The following is a 24,211-nucleotide window of genomic DNA, read 5'->3' on the forward strand; positions in this document are numbered from 1 at the left end:
TTAACGTATTAGTACCACCCCATCTCTTCCCGTGGGTGTCGTAAAAAGCGACTAAGAGATTTATCGACTTGGGGACGGGCAGCAGCGTTCTACTAAGTGACTACCATCACACGACGCGATCGCCAACCGCATGCCAAGCGTGGCTATTATGGCAGTACTAAATGAATTTACACCCAAGGCTCCGGCCCCCAGTCTCCGGCAACCCCGCTACTCCTGATCATGGTAGCGGTCATGGAAACGGCGGGGCAGGGAATACGAAGAATTCCCGGGTAAGACCAGGCTACTGCAAACGACGACCACTACCCCTGGCCACATACAACGTTCAAACACTGCTAACCGACGAGAAGCTAACTGAACTGGAGGAAGAGTTGAGCAGATTGCATTGGCATGTCGTGGGATTATCTGAAGGCGGAAGAAAGGGGAAGTACTCCATAGTCCTGAAACCCGGAAATCTGCTATAATCATCTGATCTTTGAGGTAGGCCTTTATTCAGCAGTGGACGTATTTCAGGCTGTAATGATGATGATGATGATGACGAGTACCTATTTCATTTATTTCATGTGTAAAAAAACTTTGATATATTTTGGGAATATTAGACTAAATATTGTGTAATTGTTTGAGGCCAGTACTTCCAGAGCGGCGGAGCCTAGGTCGGCTAGGATTCTCTCTTATCAATCCGGTGAGTTCCACACATGTGTTTGTTAGTGAGTTACTGATGGAGATGTTCAGTAGATATATAACAGTAAATATAATTTACACATGATTTTGTCACAGTTGCATCTAAGACATAACTTTTACCTAGCAACACGAACACTAATTATAAAACTTTTTATCAAACAATTAAGCCACCGAGGCTTGCATGTTTTAATAAAATTATGCACTACAATCGCTTCTTATTATTCAAAAGGTAACTGCAATTCGTAGACACCACCGCCTTACCCAAAAATCCCTCCAAATTTAACAAGATTATGGCCGTCCTTAAATATTTGAATAACAAATGCAGCAGGTACGCTGTATGTACCCGGGGAAATTGTTTCATTCAAGTGTCGCTTCTTAAATGGAATGTTCTTAAGTTGAATGCAACAAAAAAGCAAAGGTCGGTACATATAAAAAGCTACGAACTCTGGGAGTTATGGATGGACTATCTGTAGAGGATGGAAGTAGGTATATTCGGCGAAGACTCACGTCTATGACATGATCGAGCGAATGAGCTGGAGAGTGCCACATCTCAGATTGTGTATAGTTTGATGAGACCATTATTTGGTAAAGGCGGTTTTAATGTAATGGTCAATTTTTATAATTCGTCATTACTCTCTAGGCTAGTCTAGGCTTCTTAAAACTAAACACAAGACTTATACTATGGGTACTCTTCGAGTTTGTTCACAGTTTTACAGGGAGTTTATACTGGAGTCCCTCAAATCCAAAAAATAAAAATGTAACGGGGCGAAGTTTCCTTTAGTACGACGAAAGATTTAAGTCTATTCGTGTCATTTCGTGTGGAAAAATAAAAACATAGTGGTATTGTAGTCAACATTCCACCGCCCAGAAGTCAGCGAAAAAGAAAAGTATGATTATTGCAAATACAAACCAAAAGTCATATTTGATTATAACATCTCTATGGGGGGCGTCGATCATAATGATTAAATTCTCCATTGCTTCCTCATAAAAAGGATATATAAGACTTGTTGGTGCAAGAAGCTTTTCCGCCGACTTCTGAACATGTCAGTGCATAATGCGATGGTTATATACAACTATGACCGCACTAAAACTTTCGAAAACCGAAATTTTCGAAAACAATTAGTAAAGGAAATGATGCAGATGTAAAACCCTCGCGGAAGGACTTATGGAACAACAGAGGAGCGTTTGAATTGATCGGGGGATCGATCAGTATTAATAAAGGAGTAAGACTTACTGACACGTCGTACGTAAGTCTTTTTTCTCCCTAGAAGTTCACAAATCGAGTGGACCCGATCAAATCCCTTGGTCTTTACAGCTTCACCGGACGATAGGTGGCGAGTGCAGATGACACTACAAACCCGCGGAAGGACTTATGGAGCGGCTGAGGAGCGTTTAAATTGGACGGGCGATCGATCAGTATCAATAAAGGAGTACTGACACGTCGTACGTAAGTCTCTTTTCTCCCTAGAAGTTCACAAATCGAGTGGACCCGATCAAATCCCTTATATTATGTATGTCGTCGTATATTATATTTTTTATTTAATTTGGTTAGAATTTTTATATTTAATACATAATTTTGTTTCTTTTTTGTTTTTCTCATAACTAAATAAAAAATATTTTCTTGTGCTTCTTCATCTTGTTTTTTTTTATTCACTACTTGTCTTAATTTTTTAGAATCATCAAAATCTGTAGAAATTAAATCTATTTTTACACCACTTAAATGAAATAAAATGTGACGAGAAAAATTTATGTAAAAATGAATATATAATAGAAAAATAATAATTAATCGATTTGTTAAAATAATATTTTATATTATATTTCATAATCGACTACTTTCACAATCGAGTATTTTCTCATCTCTACTCCAGTCATTCATAATTAGGGATGTCCAATGTCTACTCAATACTACAACAGATAAGAGAATATTAATAGTAGTTCATAGTAATCAAATCCCTTTTCGATCTTACTCATATATCAGTACCCCTATCAATCGATACCACGAATAATTATATGTGGTCTATATATATGTGTGGTACATATACTTCTATCGATACTGTAATATAAAATAATCTGAAAGGATTTTGATTTCCTGTTATCTTTTATTTCAAATAATAGCTGTGATTCTTTGAGTCATGTCGTGAGTTGTGTCATCGTGAACATATCGAACCGACATACCTTGTATATTTTGCAATTTTGTTTTAAATGATCACATATTGAGTTATCTTTATTTTGTTCCCAAAACAACCAAGCAGATTTTTTGTTTCATAACAAATAAATAGAATAAATATAGCAAGATCGATTCGATGCCAAAATCACTTTGTATCGAAATAGAAGTATCGAGTACGTACTATTAGATACTGGTAACGGACATCCCTAGACATAATATATATTTGTATTTATTTATATATTTTTGTGTAGTCAAGTGATTACCGCGGCGCGCGCATGTTTCTCTCTCTCGAATCGTAATTAATTTTGAACTTTGTTATAAATAATGGCTTCGAGTGCAGATTCAAAGTATACCGAACTAAACGGCGAGATATCCTCATGTCCGTGCAAGAAATATAAAATGGAAAATAATAAAGTGACTGTTGTTTTGGGTGCCCAGTGGGGCGACGAAGGCAAAGGAAAAGTTGTGGATTTATTGGCTTTAAATTCTGATATCGTTTGCCGCTGCCAGGTCAGAACTTTAACTTTTTGTTAATTAACAAAATTTTATTATAATTTTGTAGGACATAGGATATAAAAATAAATTTGTTTTAAAATTAAACTTATCGTATATACGTTAAATATCTTTTACACCGAAATATTTTTGAGGTTATACATAAACGTGAGCGATGCCTATAACATCGGTTTTATATAGATTTTTATTTTTCATTATTAATTATTACTGTTGTATAACAACAGAAATAATTAATAATTGTTAATAAAATATATATATTCTTTTACCATAGCTGGTTGGTCAGTTTGTTTGATAACATGCAAACAGCGAAACAGTGTTCTATTTTAATTTCCGTTTTTATATTAAATCGTATTTTCGCGATTGGTGCCAAGTATTCTAGGATGAAACAACTAACGTCTGTTCCATTTGACGTTGCATAAACTCGCGTTTTTCTCGCCTCTGGGAATAATTATGTAACCATAAACATAACTTTTAATGAAGTGTTTACAAGAATGTTTTTTAAGTTATATGAGTAGTTGGCTTAGCTTATCATTAATTCGTAACTGTTTAACACTAACGTAATTGTGGCCTTGTCATTAGGCATGTTAATTGTGGATTTCTGCCAAGGTCTGGGCTGTTTATTGTCATGGCCACACCGTTGATGATTTCCATGTGATCTTTATAACTTTATATTATATCTAGGGCTCTGTCTAATTGTGTTTCATTCAAAAATAACAAGAGGCCAATGGCTCTTATGTGGGTTGTGTTCATTAATATCAAGGAATCCTATTCATGTTTAAATCTTATTAAATAAAATGTTGTATAATAGTATTTTGTATAATTTTGTTTGTGCTATCTAACATTTGTTTATGAATGTAATGTGATGTGATATATAAATTTATTGTAAGAGGACAGATATCACTCACTTGATAATGCTATCTTTACATGATTGAATATTCCAACATCATATGACCTCTATTTAGGCCATTTATTGAAATAAATAAGAAAACAGTGCCACTTCTCAAATTTCACAGTGCTTTATAATTTGGATGTCTATATATTTGGTATAGTGAAGTCATTTGAAAATATAATGTTCCTAATAAATTAATTAAAGAGAAATAAGTGACTTAAATAAGAGAGGTATTTCATCCAATTAACTTTTAAATATTGGATAGAATTTTGAATTATTGTCAACAGTTTTGCTAACCATATGGTTTGCTTACATATTATAAATGCATAAGTGTGTTTGTCTGTCTGTTTGTTTGTTACATTTACACAATTTACCAGATACACAGTATTTACTTCAAATTTACATATCTATGTAACATTTGATGTAAATATGGATTCTATCATGTGGAAAGATTAGGTTTCTATTTACCTAAAAAAAGAAAAAACTAAATGAAGTCTCAGCCTGTACAAAATAGGTTTTTGCTTCCCCCACAGCAATGGGAGATACGTAGGTCTACATGGCAAGGTAAACATAATTTTATCTAATGAAAACAATTTGAATTTCAAGTTTGGATTTTATTATGTCATTACCAGCTGAAGTGTGTGTGGGTTGTTAGTCATTTGGATGCTTAAAATAATTACTCCCACAAGGGTAAAATGAATTATTATGTTATATACTATACATAATGTAATAATTTAACAAGGAGCAGTAACTACATAAAACTACCCTGTATTTTCATTCAAATTTAATTTAAGTATAGGTCTGGGGATATAAAATAATAAAACTATTAAGTATTTTCAACTCAGAATTACATATAAGATATAACAATAAATAAATAAAATGAATTAAAAATACAATTTTTACATCATAACTATTTATTAAATATATTATAAAACACACACAGAGATGAATGAATGTACACACATATATATAATTGCCTTTAGAGCACATTAGCTCCATTAATTTTATCTTTACACCATTGATAAGAGTTCAGTATTAAATTAACAAGAACAGTTTGTACTGCTTCAAACTGCTTCTGCAAACTATTTGAATGCTGTGACGGTTTATAAATTTTAACAGTAAGTATATAAGTCTTATCACATTATTGTTTGTTTGTGGCAATCAAGTTGCTATTTGCACTAATAAAACTGGTACATATTCATTGAGTAATTTACTATAGAGCTTACATGATAGAAAATTTCCATAATGTTTTCCATTATAGTTTAGAAATTCCACTAAGGAAGGACGGAAAAGTATCCCTAGGAATAAGTCTTTATGAAAAAAATTTATTAACTTATAAATTTATTATATTATGTGATGCCCGTGATCCTTCATATCTACAAATGAGAGCTAGTTTACTGTTTTTTTTATACCCCAATGGTGACTAACTAGCATACAGTACACCTGATGGTAAACATTTTCCGTATCCTATGGACACCTGAAAGTCGTTTCAGGTGTGTGTTGCTGATCCTTTATTCATTAATTATTTAAGAGCCACACTATTATCGGTGAAATTCTTGTCACTTGCTAAGATCTTCCAGCATCCTCACAGAATGTGTTTAATTTGCTTGATGTAGCCAATACCCTTTTATTCTTAAATTTTTCCGTCAATAATAATATACTTAAAATCAATGTATCCAAATCTAACGTATCAGTGAATCCACATCAAGTATCCCAATTTTTATCCTCTATTTTGAATAATATTAAATATCTGTCATTTCTTTCATCCTATGTAGTTCGTCTTCATTTCTTAGATTACCTTGCCTAATATATAACTATACTAGTTAACCGAAGTTTGTAGATATTCTCCTTACGTCGTAAGCAATGCATAGCATCGTGTTGCACAGCATTCCATACTTTATTTTATATGATGAAAGGTATATTTTAGTTTTCAACAAATTGCTCGCGTCACTAAATATTATGTACATAGTTTGTAATTTTCTTATGTAAGTGATGTATTTAAATCTTATAGGGAAATAAAAATATCGTAAACCATAATTTTTTTCGCACTGTTAGGTCATTTGCTACAACAAATAGAGACTCGAAACTAGAGTTACGAGCATATTTGTGATTTCTGCTTATCTGAAAAGGCGTGACTGATAGTAATGTTTAGATTGGATGATATTAATAAATACATGTCATAAATGTATTACGAGTGTTAAGAGATCAAAATGGGTGTGTATTCGCAATTTGATGGGAGATAACTTGATGGATCAGGTCTTTCAACTGAGACATGTGATAATGCACTTGAATAGGGTTGAATTTATATAATAATGAATACCTACTACATGCGACACTGTTTTATAGATGATAATGGAATTGTACATAAACCGTTACGGATGGCTAACTAACCTGACTCGTCATCTTATCCTCCAATGGTGCCCCACTAGCGGAAACCATTAGCGCAGGCGAGTGTAACATTCCATCATTATCCATTAAAAAAATAGCAGTTTTATTACAAAACGTTGACTAAAGATAGACATGTACTCAAGGAAAAAAAAGCATGGACCAAAGCGTCCGTCAAATTTAATGAAGGAATTATAAAGGCATATTGAGCTCTTAAAGCATTAATGGGCAAAAAAATCACATTAAAGATAATACTACTCATTTGTCTGTGATTTCGTATATGTATGTAGTATAAGGGTGGTGCTTGGTTGGGCGAATGGTAGGCACGACATTTTATTATTATTTATTATATTATTATTTATTTATTTGCTTTGAATAGGTTACATTGTTCTTACAAATTAATTTACAGTTTCTTATTCAGCTACATTTTGAGCATGTAAATTTAAATTCATGTTAATATAACTTATTAAATGTTAACAACGAATGTCATAATTATTTATATTGTTAAATGTCCAAAATATAATTAAGTAATAATATGTATGTCCAAAATCAAAATTAGTATTAGTAGTATTAAAATTAAATGTAATAATAACATTTCAATGTATACTGTCTCGTTTATTATTATAATCAATCCTTATATATTACTTATTTACAAAGTACATTCATCCTTACAGTAGCTTATGTCCTTATTCCATGCCAAATATTAAATCGTATGCCTTTATTCTCATTTTCATTAATCTATTGGCGTCAAGAGGTAACAAATTTACTTTTGCATTTAGTATGTCACTTAGGATTGAACAAAAGGAGAGCTTATTGTTATTAGCTTAATTACCAGCTAACCTTGTCAATGGAATAATAAACATATTATTATTATTATTATTATGTTGTTTTTAGTTGTAATGAAGTAAGTATGTTGAATTATTCAATGTCACTAATGGAGGAGTTACGAGAAGTAGGCGTTTATTTAATGTTACAACTCAGGACCCTGTAAAAACAAAATACCATCTTACCATCAGTTTAAAACTTTCAGTATTCAATAAAAACTGTCGTTTATTACTTTACGTATACGCATAAAGTACATATACATATATATTTCTAGAATTGAAAATCATATTTTAAGTTTTAAGTTTTTTTTATCCATCGTATTATATCCCACATGATGGAAAATCGTTGCTTCTTTACTTGATAAACACGGACGGGACTCTTAAATACACGCCCTTGATACTGCCCATGTATTTTTGGAGGACGGCCTCGGTGGTCTAGCGGTTTTGCAGACTGTCTTACATCTGATGGTTGCGGATTCGATTCCTCGGACGCTACAAACATTTGTATTCATAGGTATAGGTCAGGGTGTTTTCTATGTAAATTATGTATGTGTTCACAGAAAAATATATCTATGCACTTATATTAGTTGTCTAGTGCTCATAACACAAGCTCTGCGTAGCGTGGGACTAGATGGCGCTGTGCGTGGTCGTGAGATATTATTATTATTTTTCCTATATGACTAAGGTGTTACGTCTCCTTGTAATTTTACTGCCATATCTCACCCTTGAAACTTGTGTAAAGTTCTTATCTGTTATTTTGAAAGTGTCACCTACTTGAAACTATATTTCATTTAACTGCATTCGCTACGTAATCTTTAGAAATTGAAACTCAGACCTTGACGATATTGTAGATATTTAGATTTCACAACTATTTACAATATGGAGTAAGTTGCAAAATGAAATTAATAAGATCGCTCTTGTAAGAGCACTCAATAATATCTTACAAAGGTCTTACCTTCGAATACGGTATACAAAAAATAATCGTAATGCAGTAAGACCCCGCTCAACGCGGGGTATTACCTCCCAATAAGTCCCAGTGCTCTTTCTTTCTATTTTTCGGAATCACTACTATCATTATTTTTGTTTTCTTCTTGCTCAGTTAATTCCTTGAGCTCAACATTAAAAAGTCTAGCTGCTGTTTCTTAATCTATTTCCTCGACGTCATTCCGTTATGTTCCGAATCCCTGGGTTGAGATAAAGGAATGCTAAACCGAAACTGCATTAAGCGGGGTCTTACTGTAGTCTTGTCGAAAATAAATATTTGTTCACCAGTACGCAGATTAGGTATAGCATAACGGAACAACGTTTTCCAATATCGATCTATCGGAGTTGTTTTCAAGACTAGACAGATGACTAATCTGGCTGTAATTTTTGAGATCAAAACATCTAATTTCAAATAGCATTAAATTAGGTACATCCCAAATTCTCTCATTTCATAGAGTATTGTGCACAGATGGATAATATAGATTTTTTTACAGGGAGGCAATAATGCTGGGCATACAGTTGTTGTCAATGGCAAGGAGTTCGATTTTCACTTACTGCCGAGTGGAATCATCAATCAGAAATGCACCTCCGTAATTGGTGAGTAATTTTTTTTTTAAATTGAACTGTCTTACTCAAAGACTATTCCATATTTGAAACACAGAATTTGTCACGGTACTGTAGTCAGCATAAGAAAGAACGAGACAAAACCTCCATATTGTTGTTTGTAAGACGAATATGTTATCTATAGCTGCAAAAAATAAAGATCATTTTGCTTTGCTAATATTGTAGGTGTAAATTTAAAAATGGAATATTTTATACTCGTCTACATCTACAGACAGTAATATATGTTTGTGTTTCTTTTAGAGTAATGATTTCCTCTATACCAGCATTGTGATTCTGGCCCCGAGTGTAGGACAGGTGGCAAAAATACGTCATAGTAGGTCGCTTTGTCAATAAGAAGGAAGTTGATAATGAGTGTAAATATAGTACCATGATTATTGACCGATAGCATAGCTCGACCTTTGAATGCTTGCCAAATCTACACATTATATAGTTTACATTCTTCTTATGAACATGTGCAGTAAAATGAGCCTTATTTGCTTGCTATAAGGATTACGTTGTGTGTAGTTATATACTATACATTGTTGTTAATTGTTCTACATGCATACCACACATATTGTGCAGTAATTATTTCCGTAGTTTACATATGATGTTCTAATATATAACTACTATGAATGTATACTGCCCTCAGATCACGAAGGTTTATTATGGTGATGCGCAATTTCTCTAATTTGTTCGTTATCGTTATAACTTTAAAAAATGTTTAGTGAAAAACGTCACTTACTGACAACTTACAAACCGATCCTTATGTTTGGGCTCGTGTTGCCGTTCTGTATATCACGAGACGTCCCATTTTTCTGGCATTTTCAATGTTCTGTATTATGTTATTTTTCTCTCTTTTTTGTAACTTGGCAGTTCTGTGCATTTGCAAATATATAAAATATGGGAAACAATTGTTCAGGTAAAAGAAATTTTGAACGATGAAACTTAAGTATGAAAGATAAAATAAGTTTCAAAACTAGTATTACTTATATACAATATATCGTATTTATTAAATCTATAAGAAGTGACGTGATCTCGACGATTGTGAATTAATAAATAAAGAAATCCCATATTTTTGAGGTTCTTAAACGTTTGCCCATTTAGTTGTGATTTTTACAGGATAAGAGGCATGGCATGGCAATGGTAATGCATTATGGTTGCCGCATCTGGTCAGGTGGGCCGTCAGCTTCTTTGCCATTCCAATTACATGAAAAACAGCCTGATAAAATTGGTAACACTAGTTCCACCGATGGATTGCATATCTATGTCAGCGTACTATACAATCATTACTGATATTATAAATGCGAAAATACCTCTGTCTGTCTGTCGCGCTTTCACGTCGAAACTGATTTAAATGAAATTTGGTGCACAGATAGTCTAGAACCTGAGAAAGGACATAGGCTACTTTTTAATGCGAAAAGGTGTTGTAAAGGGAGTGGTAAGCTTGTATGGTTGTATTGTCATATTAAAGCTAGAAGATTTTTTTAGGCTGTTGATTAAATATAAATAAAAATGTCATTGAAAGTTTGAAAAAAAATTACCCGTAAGGAGTTAAGATAAAATAGGGATGAAATGTGTATAGAAATAGTTAAGTTTTGAACCTAGAACGATGTAACTTTTTGCTTTAGCTTTTTTGGGTTAGATTATTATTATTTTTTTATTTGGTCAATGTCACTATTCCACGCGGACGAAGTCGCGGCCACAGCTAGTGGATAATAATGTAAAAATACCACAAACAATACCAAGTAGGTATTACGTGATCAGCTATTACAGTGCCTGCGGCTGCCAGGTACCACAGCGACTTAAATTAATACTGGCCTCAAAATGACTAATCTGGTCCCCAAGGTCGTGCTTTATGATGCACGAATCGTCCACGGACCGTGACAGGATCCAGCAAGCACTTGCATTGTCATTACTTAGAGTAATTGGTAACCGAGAATATTATTCCAAGTTAATTTTATTTACAACTAGCTGTACTTGCGACTACGTCAGCGTGGAATTAAACTTTATTTTTCTAAAATAAAAGTAGCCTTGGTTACTCCTTATTACATCAGCTACCAAAATAAGTCCCGTCAAAATCGGTCCAGCCATTTTAGAGATTAGCCGGAACAAACAGACAGACTGACTAAAATTGTAAAAACGATATTTTTGTGCATGTACCGTATTTGTATTCATATGCGTGTAGTAAAAAACTGTTAATTCAGTATTATAAACAGACACTCCAATTTTATTTATATGTATAGATATTTTTTTATTTATCTTATGTACAGTATCACCTTTATAAGTTGTACAAGATGTCTGATAAGGGAATCTGGGATAGCAACGCACTGTTATAATTAAATGCTTAACCCGCCGGCACTTTACTTTGAGTATATAGTAGTATGAGGTAGACGATTACCACTGCCCAGCTGATAAAAAGAATTGACCACGATGGTTTCCAGTCATTGTAAATTGCTAGTCCACATTACTGACAGCCACCTTCCCTCCCCCCGGCAACGAACGGGTGTCACATTATAACAAGATGTCTGAGGTGCTTTTCATGTATATAGTAGATGGTAGACGATTACCACCAGCTGAAAAGTTGCTAGAGCGTCACAGTCATACCAGTTAGAAAAAATAATAGTGAATACACTGTTATTTTGAAATAAAAATAATATTTTAACACAGTTTCCGAGTTTTAAAACAGTTTTGCCATTTGACTATGGTATTTGAGTCACCCAGTCCTGCGACTTCTCTTGTAACTACAACTATCAAATACTTTACGCATAACAGATAAAATAGATATTTCCATTTCGTTTCAAAAAAGAATTGCTATCAACACCGTTACATAATCGTGCCGCTGCGCTGGACTTACTTTGCAACAGAATCGGAATTACTTGTGTCCTGAAGCAATCTGTGTAGTTCTGTAAGAAGTTGTTTACAAAACACAATTATCTTTGTGAATAGCTGGTACGGAGCCAAGTGTCATTCAATTTCATGGTTTTGCACATTCTTGATACATATCTATCTGTAGGTATATATGCCCGCATATTGGTACATAATTAAATTGAGAGCGTTGTGGCCTAGTGGTTAACTACATCGACTTATACCCAACAGGTTGTGATTTCAAATTTGGACGACACAAAAAAACTTTGTGTATTATATATTTCTGACTGACTTTCCAATGAAGGATACACCAATATCGAACCAAAAAATAATACGAGAGACAGCAGTAGACTCTAATGTAGGCATGTCAAGTGTTGTGTTCCCCTCAACATTGATAATTGACTGTGACTATTCCATTTGGGATATTAGTCGTGACGGTATGTTATGTTTATATTGATACCTGATTAATTACACTTTATATTAACTATCAATATAATTTCTTAGTGGGCTAGTTTCGCCGTATGAGTAAGAACAGTATGTCACACGGCTAATGCTAGTTCAGAAGCCAGGACTACGCATAAATACTGAAAGGATTGATATTGTCTAGAAAGTGTACCTATTGTATAAATAATATTGTAATGATGATCCTTCTGTATTAAATAAAAAATAAATAAATATATATATAAAGTATTACTATATAGTCTGTCATACTCGTGAACGGGTGCTGCTTGTGGGGCGTTATGGCTGTTACGGCCAGTGATTAGATTGTTTTCTCTTGACAAAAATGCAATATCACACGCTGGTGGTCACGATATTCTACCTAGTTGAACTTAAAAAAATGCATCTGTATTATTTTGAGTTTCTTGTCAGTTCTTAATTCGAAAGCACTCCGAACTGACTTTAGATTTAACATATTATAAGACTCTAATAGAGCTACATGAATAAAGATATTTTATTTGATTAATCTGTGGAACAACCAACCACCATTTTTATCATGTATATATATATATATATATAATACATGAAATGTAAAATATCTAGAATAATATTGGAAGATAAGAGATTATGTAAGCTAAATTGGAATGTAATTTAATATTGAAATCGATTTGTTTCAACCTTCCCCTCAGTACAATTGATTATATATATTTTTATTAATATAAATAAAAGTGTCCGGCACGCGTTGCAATAAACTAAACAGCTAATGGATATACTTAAATACTTTGATTTCTGACGCATATGAAAAAGATATCATCATAAATCCAAATATTGCTTTCAATATTTTTATTATTATATTTCTAATTCTTAATGTATTTCAGGCAATGGTGTGGTGATACATTTACCTGGTCTCTTCGAGGAATTGAAGAAAAATGAACTGAAGGGTATGGAAGGCTGGAGAGACCGGCTCATCATCTCAGATAGAGCGCATTTGGTCTTCGATATTCACCAGCAGGTAAAGAAATAACTTTGTTCATTACGATTTACTTTTTTTAATGTACATGTATGCTCTGAGAAGGAAAGTATCTACTCAAGCAAGAAAACTCTGGAAGCTAGTCGAATATCTTTGTAATCTACAGGCTCTCCTCAGATTGATCCCTTATCTTATTCCAACTGGCGGGAAATTACGACTACCTGAGCCGAGGGTCGAACCTCTAGAGGTGCTCTCAGACTAAACTCAGTATGAATTTTAGATAGAAGAAATTTATTTATTTATTTATTTACATCGTACTAAGTGAGCTTAACAGTCTCCCAATATGCCCACTTAAGATAATATTGAAATACATACAATTATAAACAGTAATTACACAAGAAAAACAAAAGAGAAAAAAAAAACAATAATAATAATAATACCTAATCTCCATTTAACATACTACCTAAATAATCCACTGCCATCCTACGAAACTCCAGCAAATTACAAGTAAATATGTCTAGATCTGGAAAGCGACTAACTACACCGTTGAGTAGACTTAATGTCAGAGAAATAAGAGCCTGTTTGGCCAGCTCTGTTCTTCTCCATGGAACATCAAACAAGTTTCGTCTTCTTGCTTGTAAGTAATTATTGGGCGCTTTTATAGACACTGATGTTAATACCGCTTGGTTACATTTTTCACCTCTCATGACTTTGACTACCTATTCCATGTGTGCAATCTTCGTAAACCTTTGTTCATTACGTATTACTTTTTATACTATGTACATGTGTGTCTTACTTCGAGTGTGTCATATCCCACCATCCCCAACAAAAACATAGTAGGATATATATTAGGGTATGTGAATAACCATACTGCCTTTGATATACATATCGTATAAACTTTTTTTGGAGTTTCTCCACCATGAGTATATATTTTGACTCATGTGGGTTCCAGATAATGCGTTACTTTCTAGTTTACTGCGTACGAAGACATTATATAGTATTTTAATACTAAGTATGTTGTCTAACTGGTGTGCCTGTCGCAATACAAATCCAAGGGTCCTGAACGCCTGAGTGCATAGTGCACTAATATGACTTCGGAAAGTAAGATCATCGCTCATCAAAATTGACCTTAAGCCGCTCCATATCTCCTTCCGCGGGATTGGAGTACCCTCTACACTCGTTCTTATTTTCGTCCAGTGAAGTAGTAAAGCAAGCTGCATAAAACTGATGAAAATACAGTACTTTTATTAATTAGTACAGCAACTAAGCAATGAATCAAAACAATAAATTAAATAAAAAATATTTTATAAGATATTCTGGAAATAATAATATATATATATTTTTATTTTTAAATTTATAAAAAGACTAGATAATTAAAAAATAAGCAAGATAATAAGTAGCCCTAAAATAAAATAAAAATATAGTAACTAAAAACCATCGTGATCACGTCAGCTGACAAACAAAAAAACCCCTCAAAATCTGTCTATTTCATAAGGATGGAGCGTGGAATCGATCTGCTGGTCAATGTACCCTACATTAGGCCTATATTATAAATACCTTATAACTAACATACATACGAAATAATATGTCAGCAATAGGATTTTTAGCAATAGGTACATTGTTACCACTAATCCCCATTGCTGACAATCCCCTCCCCTTTCCATAAAAGGAGTGGTGTTCTTTACTCTGTAATCCACGTAGTATTAAATGTTCTTTGATAAGATTTGTTTTGTCAGTTTATGTATGGGTTAAATAAAATTTCACACGTGATTAGTGTATTGCATCATGCGAATTACATAATGGTTTCTAACTAGAATGGACTGTGTATGTCCGATGAATCATACAAGATTTGTTTACGAATACGTCATATGTTAGATATATTTATGCGGTCGTATTACTTATTTTTTAGCACCTAACCTCAAAGTTACTAGTAATTCGAATGGTTTTTTTGTATCAAATGGTGTAAAACTTAAGGGTGTGGCAGCCCGAGTATTAAAAAAAACCGAAATGCTTATCCTTACTTCTTATTATAAATAAAATAATGAACTATTTCCTTATCTTTATTTCTCAATTCATCCAAAGGTAGTCTGGAATAATTTGCTTAGCGATATGATCGCCTTTTCTATTTGGATGAATATTTACTATGATAATACTACATGTTTTAAACATGATTTTACATTTAACAGACATGGCAATCTGACAGTAGTCTATTCAGTGTTGCTATTACACATATATACTTTTTATTATACACACACCGCACAGACAGTCACCAATAATATTGCTCTTTTTATTTTAATTACTATTTTCACGTACCCTCAAATGGGTTGAAGCTGAAAATCAGTGTTTTGTTCCCTGAACAATGTTCCACGCTGAACTTCGACCTTTTTGTATTGCTACAGATCACACATAATAATTTTTTTTATAAATCTTCAGTCGTATTATGTATTGTCTATTCTTATGAACATGTGTGTGATTAGTAACAAACACATAAACGATATATCTATCTATATAGTTCAATACTACAAATATACAACATTTGTATTCCAGGTAGATGGTCTTCAAGAAGCAGAAAAAGGGAAGAATTCTCTAGGGACGACTAAAAAAGGCATTGGGCCAACCTACTCGTCCAAAGCCAGTCGTAATGGCATCAGAATCGGTGATCTGCTTGGTGACTTCAGTCTGTTTGAAGAGAAGTGAGTAACTATCTTATGTTGTTGGAATGGTAAACAAGTAACGTGGTAATCATCGTGACATGAGAATGTCCGTAGTCGTTCTTCTTTGGCTTTTAAATGAGCTTGCGTTGTGACTACTAAACAATTGATAGAAATACCTAAAACATTTTTTTTGTTAAGACTGATACAAACAATTATAGTTTTGATCATTGTAATCATCATGTATATCGTGCCATGAATCAAACCCATGAACCGCGTACTGCTAGACTAGGCAACCCTTTGATTGACACGTTGATAACCACGGCAATATTCAGATATCGGGCTTAAAGTGACATTTTGATATTTTTTAATAAATTTTCTGTTCATGAAAGTCAGCATAATTTTGTTATCCTAAAAGATATATTCATAGCTGCAAAAAAATGGTAAGTAAACACAGGTCGACTCGTAGTTGGTGTTCTAGAAAAGAACGCAAGAAAAAGAATTAGCCCGTGGATGACAGTGAACATATTAAGTGATAAAAAAATATTTTTATTTTTTTTTACTTTTATTTTTCAGATTCAGAACGCTCTCAGACAGTTATAAACGCATGTTCCCCACGCTGGAGGTAGATGTCGAAAGCGAGTTGGCCAGGTATCGCAAGTATTCAGAACAGATCAGGCCAATGGTACGGGACACCGTCTCGTACTTACACAAGGAGATCGGGAGCGGAAAGAAGGTGCTAGTGGAGGGAGCTAACGCCGCCATGTTGGATATTGACTTTGGTAACATTTACTTATATTAAACACATAAATTATGGAATATTTTCATCTTTGTACATGAATTTTACTGTATTTCTACACTTCGTTCATATTATCTTGGCTTATCAAGTAACAGTATTTCTCAATATGACTAGGACTTAAAATTTCTCTTTGTAATTGATTATATCAAGAAAGATTATATTTTCATGAAACAACAAATGTTTTGCAAATAGGTAAAAAAATGATTAGACTATTCCAAATAACTGTATTTCCATTGTCGTAATCTGATGATTGGTTTAATACATGTCAGTATCTTTTTCTCATGTCATAATCGTTTATACGAAGTTTGTGTCTCGTCTAAAACTTTGTTATACAATATCACTCTTTATAACCAACCGCCCTAATATCCGCGTGGCGTAATTTATGTATGGCTCCGAATCATAACGGCTAAAATAGCTAGATTTCATTATAGAATAGAATAGAAAATCATTATTAAAAAAACCATTTAAACACTTTTGAATAGTCATTAGTTATTTTTTTTAATCTACCTCATTCGGAAAGCTGTCTCATCACAAGAAACTTGCATGTTGCTTGCTTTGATGTTTAAAGAATTATTGTAACTTTACATTTTTAAGTTGAATTCAAAGTTGGGTATACTTTGAATTCAACTTAAAAATGTAAAGTTATAGGTGTATATTATAGCACTAATTTATTAGTCAAAATATTAAACACGCAATAATATTGAATCAGTCGTTGTGGCAGACCGGTCGTCTGTCAGCTGCTTGTTGAGACAACAAGCCGGTCTCAACAAGCAGCACTCGTTCACGAGTATAAGGGATGACAACACTTCCAAAATATGGTAGAGCGTAGTGGTGACTGGCACTACTACGCTCTACCATATTTTGGAAGTGCAATGACCCGGCCCGCCACATCGTCACATATCTGGAATTTTTAGTGTTAGGAATAAGTACTGGACATATTAGGAAAACTTTCTAAAATATTATCGCAACGATAGGCCAAAATTGTTACAGAATTGTGTAACATTATGATACCGGCAAAGTATCTGATAAGCAACATAAATGCACTTCACATAATGAAATGGCAAACATGATTACACAGATTATTTGATCCTATAATGTGTTTGCATATATTTTATATAGTGTAATATATATCTCATTACATAGCAATATACCTACTTAAATAATATACAGAATATACTAAATACATACATTAATTAAAATTGCATTTATCTTTACATACATTTTCATATCTATTTATAAAATGGTCTTAATTTTAACGTTTTATTTTCTTTAGTAATCTTTACGCTCTCTCGTGTGTGGTGGCCCCACTGAAAATCAGCGCTGTGGTATATATATACTGCAGTATAAATGCTGAGTGGGAGTCACATTCAGCGTTACTAGTATGTTTTAGCTTTTAGCTTTTAAATTGTATAGTATATAAGATAGATAGCATCTAAGAATACTGTAATGCTGAATAAATGTCTTTATTATTATTATTATTATTATTAATATACTCGAACTTTAATTACTTACACTAATAAATATAACGTAAAGGTGTAATTACACCAAACGATGTTTCGTTATTTTGCCAAACTTAGGTAATTAATTCCAATTCGTACTTAGAATCTTCAAAGCAAATAATGTAAACAATTTTGTCTTTATATGTTAAATATTTAACTAAACACTAGCTACCCGCCTAGATTTCGTACGAGTATAAATGTTTAATTGAAATAGACGCAGACATTTTTTTACAAAGTGTACCACGGTAAAGATATCCTATATCTTTACATAGTATAAAATGAAGTCGCTGTCTGTTCCCTTAGATCTTTAAACTACGCAATGAATTATAATTCTGTTTTTAGCAATAGGTAAGAGTGATAAATGAGGAAGGAAGGAATAAGGAATGTATACATGTATAACCATGCAAGGCCGAGAGCTGGAGAGAGGCTGGGAGCTTGTCAATAATATATAAGAATTAAAATATATATGTTTTATGATATTACAGGCACATACCCCTATGTGACGTCATCCAACTGCAGTATAGGAGGTGTGTGTACCGGTTTAGGATTGCCACCAAGCGTTGTCGGCGATGTGCTAGGAGTGGTAAAGGCGTATACCACGCGTGTGGGCGACGGACCCTTCCCCACAGAGCTCCATGATGTAAGTATTTATCAGTAGTTATTTGAACACCGGATGTCTTTATATAAAAATTGTGACGAGGCAAAGAAGGCTTCGTGTTATACGGCGGACGGCCTTGATCGTCTAACGGTTTAGCACACCGCTTTCCGATGGTTGGCGGGTTCAAACTTTTGTACTCATGAGTCTGATTGTATATATATCTACCTGGGTGTATTATATGTATATCTAATATATATTTTTAATTTTTTTTGTATGATATTGGAATGGTCTACCCTCCTGCGCTAACAGTTTACGCTGGCGGGACACCAGTGGAGGATGATAAAATGAGCTTATCAGGTCAAACTGAACAGGAATTTATCACGAAGGTTTCCAGGGGAAACGGGGGGTTCTAGCAATGGGATAATTATTCCACAATACTAATGATCACCCTCCCCTCATTCTGTTAATGTATATACAAAAAAGAAATGTATCTATATATTTATATCAGTTGTCTAGCAATCTTAACAACCTCTGCTTAGCTTAGGCACTGTGTGAATTGTCCTATGATATTATTATATCGCGTATGTAGATGGTTTGTAAACACATTATTCTGTTACCAGGAGACAGGCCAGCTATTGCAGGAGCGAGGTCATGAGGTTGGGGTGACCACGCGGCGGGTCCGGCGCTGCGGCTGGCTCGATCTCGTCGTGGTCCGGTACACGGGACTTGTTAATGGGTACACCTCGTAAGTATCCAGTAGGTTTTATATATCTTATCTCTTTACCAGGTACTCTTTACTAAACTATGTCTGTTCTGTTTATATCAGAGACAAATTTGACATTACCTATGTTTCGTTAGCTTTTTGCGATTCTTAGTGTTAGGACATAATCGAAAATTAATATTAATTACTAATTTATATCTGTTACACTCAAATAATTTGTGGATATTCATTTAACATGCATTAACACAAAATGAATAAAGTGTAGGTAATAAATATGGGGCTGTTGCATCAAAATATTTTTTTTATAATATTCACACTTTCAACGGCAGTTCAGTTAGGCTGTGTTTTAAAGCCTAACTGAACTGCCGTTGATATTATGTTTAATATATGTTTCTAGAAAATAACTGCCTATGGTATCATATTTGATAAAACATACAATAATTTAAAATATTTTTGTGTTGAAAAGAAGAAAATAGTTGGTTTGTAAGTGTTTATATGTATGGAAAATACAAAAATGATTTATGAGTTGTTTAATACAAAGACATTATTGGAAACACTGCTTTTCTATTTAGTCTCCGAGATTACAAAAACAGACTGCAGGTTGTAAAAGGTCGATAAGCAATCAAGAGACAGTTCGAGTAAGTGCTGATGAACTTGTTTCGTTACATGTTTGAATTAAATAACCTAATATTTTTCAGGTTATGTCTCACGAAGTTGGACATTCTGGATACCCTCAAGGAGATCAAGATCGGCGTAGCGTATAGATTAAACGGAAAGAAAATCAATTATTTCCCCTCATCAATGACTGAGCTGAGCAAAGTCGAGGTAATTAGGTTACTTTGTTTTTTGTAAACTCATTTTAATATAATCTTTCTATAATTTTAACACAATATTTCGATATCGGGATATGTTGTATTATTAGATATCCCATTGTATTGGGGATATATATGCCTTTAATATAAGTAGTAGAATTAGTAACTACACTGTAGTTACTAATTCTACTACTTATATTAAAGGCATATATATCCCCAATCTCATATCATAATACTACAGTTAGTATTATGATATGAGAAAAAACACATGATTTTAAAATAGTGGTGCGGCGATGGCTATGGTATACCCTTCTTTGATGGACTATATTTTACTATAGGAACTGGCTGGTCAAATATGAATGACTTACCCCAATTTCAATATACTTGTTCTTCTGTGGGCCCACACGGTTACGGGAATCTCAGGAATTCACTCACGTTGATTACAATTATTAAGACATGCATGCGACATGCGTGCGCGGCGAAAGCTATGACATCACTGATTATTGAATTAGCCGGGAGGGGTGTCAATGCACAATGACAAACCAGGTACGCATCGTGTTTGGCGTAACCAAATGGAGTTAACCAAGGTTACCAGAGTGAACCCTGTGGAGAACGACCTAACAGCAATATACCTCCTTGCAATAATTACACATTTCCTACAATTGTCTTGGATGTTCTATTGGTGTGCCTTTTATAATCGAAGGAGGTGTTAGTAAAGGGGACCATAGGTCTTTTTGTTTGCCACTGGAGTGCCAGCGTATACCGTTAGTGCAGGCAGGTGCACCATACCATTACCGTCCAATAAAATATTTTCATTTATACTTTTTTTTGTACATAGGTGGAGTACGTGACTGTACCAGGATGGGCGTGCAGTATTGAAGACGTTCGGGAAATGGATAAATTGCCAGCACAAGCGAGGAATTATGTGAAAGTCATTGAAGACTACCTACAGATACCTGGTATGTTATTATCAATAGTAAAATGAGTGGTAGAATATAAAAAGTACTATTCAGAAGTGCTTAAAGAAAGTTTATTAGAATAAAAAAAAACCTAGTCTTAACTGAAAGTATTTATTGAAGCTGTATTCGTTTCAGACTGTTGTATTTATATTGATTTTTATTATATTGCCATTACGGACGCTACGTTGTTTTCCTAGAACGAAGTACTAATTGCCTTCTTAGATGCCTTTCTTGGTCCTTAAATTCCTTATTATGTACAGTAGATCTACTCATTGGATATCACATCCAATAATACCCATTTTATGCTAAAGACTGACACAGATGGAGAGACATAATCAGAAAGAAAGTGATTGTGCAGGTCAGTCACGGATCTCAGTAATACATAAAACAACTTGTGTACTGTATAAACTGCAAAAATATACTATAAGTGAGATTTTACCCTACCAATAGTAACTTATTACATATTTTATTGTTACAGTTAAATTCATCGGTGTCGGTCAAGGTCGGGAGTCCATCATCAGCGCAGATTAACATCGGCAGATATGCGTAACTTTCCGATAAGATTAATGCTGTTAATTATGATACTTAATAAAGCGCTCTCGGAGCTCGTTAGTTCAATACGCAGAAGTAAATCGAATATTATATGCTTAATTGCTACCATCGTAGTATAAAAAAAAATATACTACCCTCATATTATTAGTATATTCATTGAGTCTTAATACCAATAATTTTATGGTAAATAAGGTAAGGAGGTAGTGTTACCTAGTCGAAAAGTCGAGAGAGGTATACCTTATTTTTTAAAAGACACGGTTAATTATGTTAATAATATGTATACTGATATTATTAATTTTTAAACTATATTGAACTCTATTGCTTGCGAAAATTTAAATTGATATCGGTCGGTAGAGTACGATTATTGGACATGCTGTCCGAGTCATTAGGAGTCTTATGCATTTGGGATAAAGTTCAATATACAAATAATTATATCACAAAGGATTCCCGTATAAGCAATAAATTGTATTGAATCTTAGAAATCTTTTCTTAATTAATTAAAAGGTTTACTTCTGTGTTTAAATATAACAATAACATTATTAATGCTATTAATGTTGACATTAAATTTAAACAGAATGTAGGACTAAAAGTAGACTTCAGTTTGGATTGGTGAAATAGTGTTATAGGATCGGAAAAAGGGTTTTGTTATTACCTTCACAGTTTGCAATGTAGCTGAAGTTCGTAGCAATTAAATCTATCAAAAAACCTAATGAAGAAATCACGCCCACATTTGTATTGGTTGTTGATTTCATAGATATAGAAGGTATGGACGCGACTTAACAATCGAAATGTAAAAATGTTCCTATTAAGGAGTAAGAATACCAAAGTTATTTCCTACGTTGCAAAAATCTACCGCGAATATATTCTCAGTTAGAGAGTACATGTAACTGACTTATTACGCCAGACTTGCGTCATTCCGAGAAAAAGTATTGTATGGAAACATACAATCAATTTCAATGTATCTCGGCATTTTTTAAAAACGTTTGCGGACATTGGTTTTGTAACTCTAATACAAATGTGCTATCCCGTCTTTAGATTTAGAACAAAGCAATTTTTGTATTAAACACTGCAAGCTCTTATTTTCTAGACACCATTAGGAGCAATGGTTGCATGAATTCATTATACTTTTGTTCTCATAAGAGAGGTCAACGGCTGATATAACTGTGACGAGAGCATTTTACAAAACATCTTTCAACATCTTGTTATTTTACGGAAGTCGTATCAATAGTCAAAATTTCGCACTGAATATTTGTGGTCTCGCGAATGCTAACTGTAGCGGAATTAAATAAAATTATATAAGTTCATTAAGCGTGATGAGAATCGATTATTCCAGATCCCGATCCGAACTGCAGGTCACTGTTGGTAAACCACGGCATATATGATCGAAATGCCAAACGGAATTGTGCAGAAAAGAATATCTTTGGAATGTTCCGGTTTAAATAACCAAAATCAGTATTGTCCTTAGATAAATGTAGACAACGTGTGGGAAGCCTTCCCTTCCTGTTGATTGTGTTGCTTGTTGCAAAGCGTGCTTTCTTACATATACAATGTAACAATTATGTAATTATTTGATTTTAATATCCAGACTTATTGCTAAGCCATGTTTTTATATTAAATTATAAATGTAGAAAAATATAATAACAATAATATTGCATCAGCGATGACTTAATTATTGTTCCTAAAGTTATAAATATTTATCCGTGATCTGTATTTTTGCTGCTTTACGAATAAGTACACAATATGGAAGGGAATTTATATTACACCAATATTTACCTAGTTGTTATTTTAAAACAACGTAGCTATAAATTTTAAGCATTGTTTTACGCTTATTGTAATATTATTGGTGCTGATATAAATGATGTTTCATTAATCATAATCAAAATATAAATAAATATATTTATTGTTATACAGTAATAAACAATAAAATAATGATAGTTTAATAATGGAAAACTTCACATGTTTGTACCCTTATTTCAAGTCTCTTTTTGTAGAATATTTAATTAAAAATAATATTGTATTAAATTATTTTCATATTCTTATCCATAAATCGAATTATTTTAAATTGTTTTTAGAAAAGACGACATTATTTTGCTTTTTGTTGCACACCTATTCTATACGTATTTATTCCGAACTCATTTGATATAATAGCGCCGTTTTCTTTTTATTCAATTATATATTATTTATTTTGTTTTTAACATTTTAAATAAGGATCCTTATTTCCTTCATAAAAATGTTATAAATATTAAACTATTCTGTATTCGTCTTTCAAGAGCTGTATTGTATTACAATTGAAACAAAGTGACC

The 24,211-nt window shown here is 33.2% G+C and overlaps 1 protein-coding gene across 1 annotated transcript; it reads left to right on the forward strand.

Annotated features, from left to right (window-relative positions):
* The first annotated feature begins 3,101 nt into the window (after positions 1-3,101).
* Positions 3,102-24,096, forward strand: LOC131842774 (adenylosuccinate synthetase). Its single transcript, XM_059191345.1, has 10 exons — positions 3,102-3,355; positions 8,935-9,037; positions 13,225-13,358; positions 15,864-16,009; positions 16,544-16,749; positions 18,751-18,905; positions 19,484-19,608; positions 20,283-20,409; positions 21,235-21,355; positions 21,834-24,096. Exons 1-10 carry the CDS (start codon positions 3,170-3,172, stop codon positions 21,884-21,886), a joined length of 1,356 nt encoding a protein of 451 aa, XP_059047328.1. The 5' UTR covers positions 3,102-3,169; the 3' UTR covers positions 21,887-24,096.
* Positions 24,097-24,211: the final 115 nt, after the last annotated feature.

Source organism: Achroia grisella, unplaced genomic scaffold, assembly GCF_030625045.1.
Source record: "Achroia grisella isolate CSIRO2021 unplaced genomic scaffold, CSIRO_AGI_Agris_v1 utg1086, whole genome shotgun sequence".
In the NCBI taxonomy this organism is placed as follows: domain Eukaryota; kingdom Metazoa; phylum Arthropoda; class Insecta; order Lepidoptera; family Pyralidae; genus Achroia; species Achroia grisella.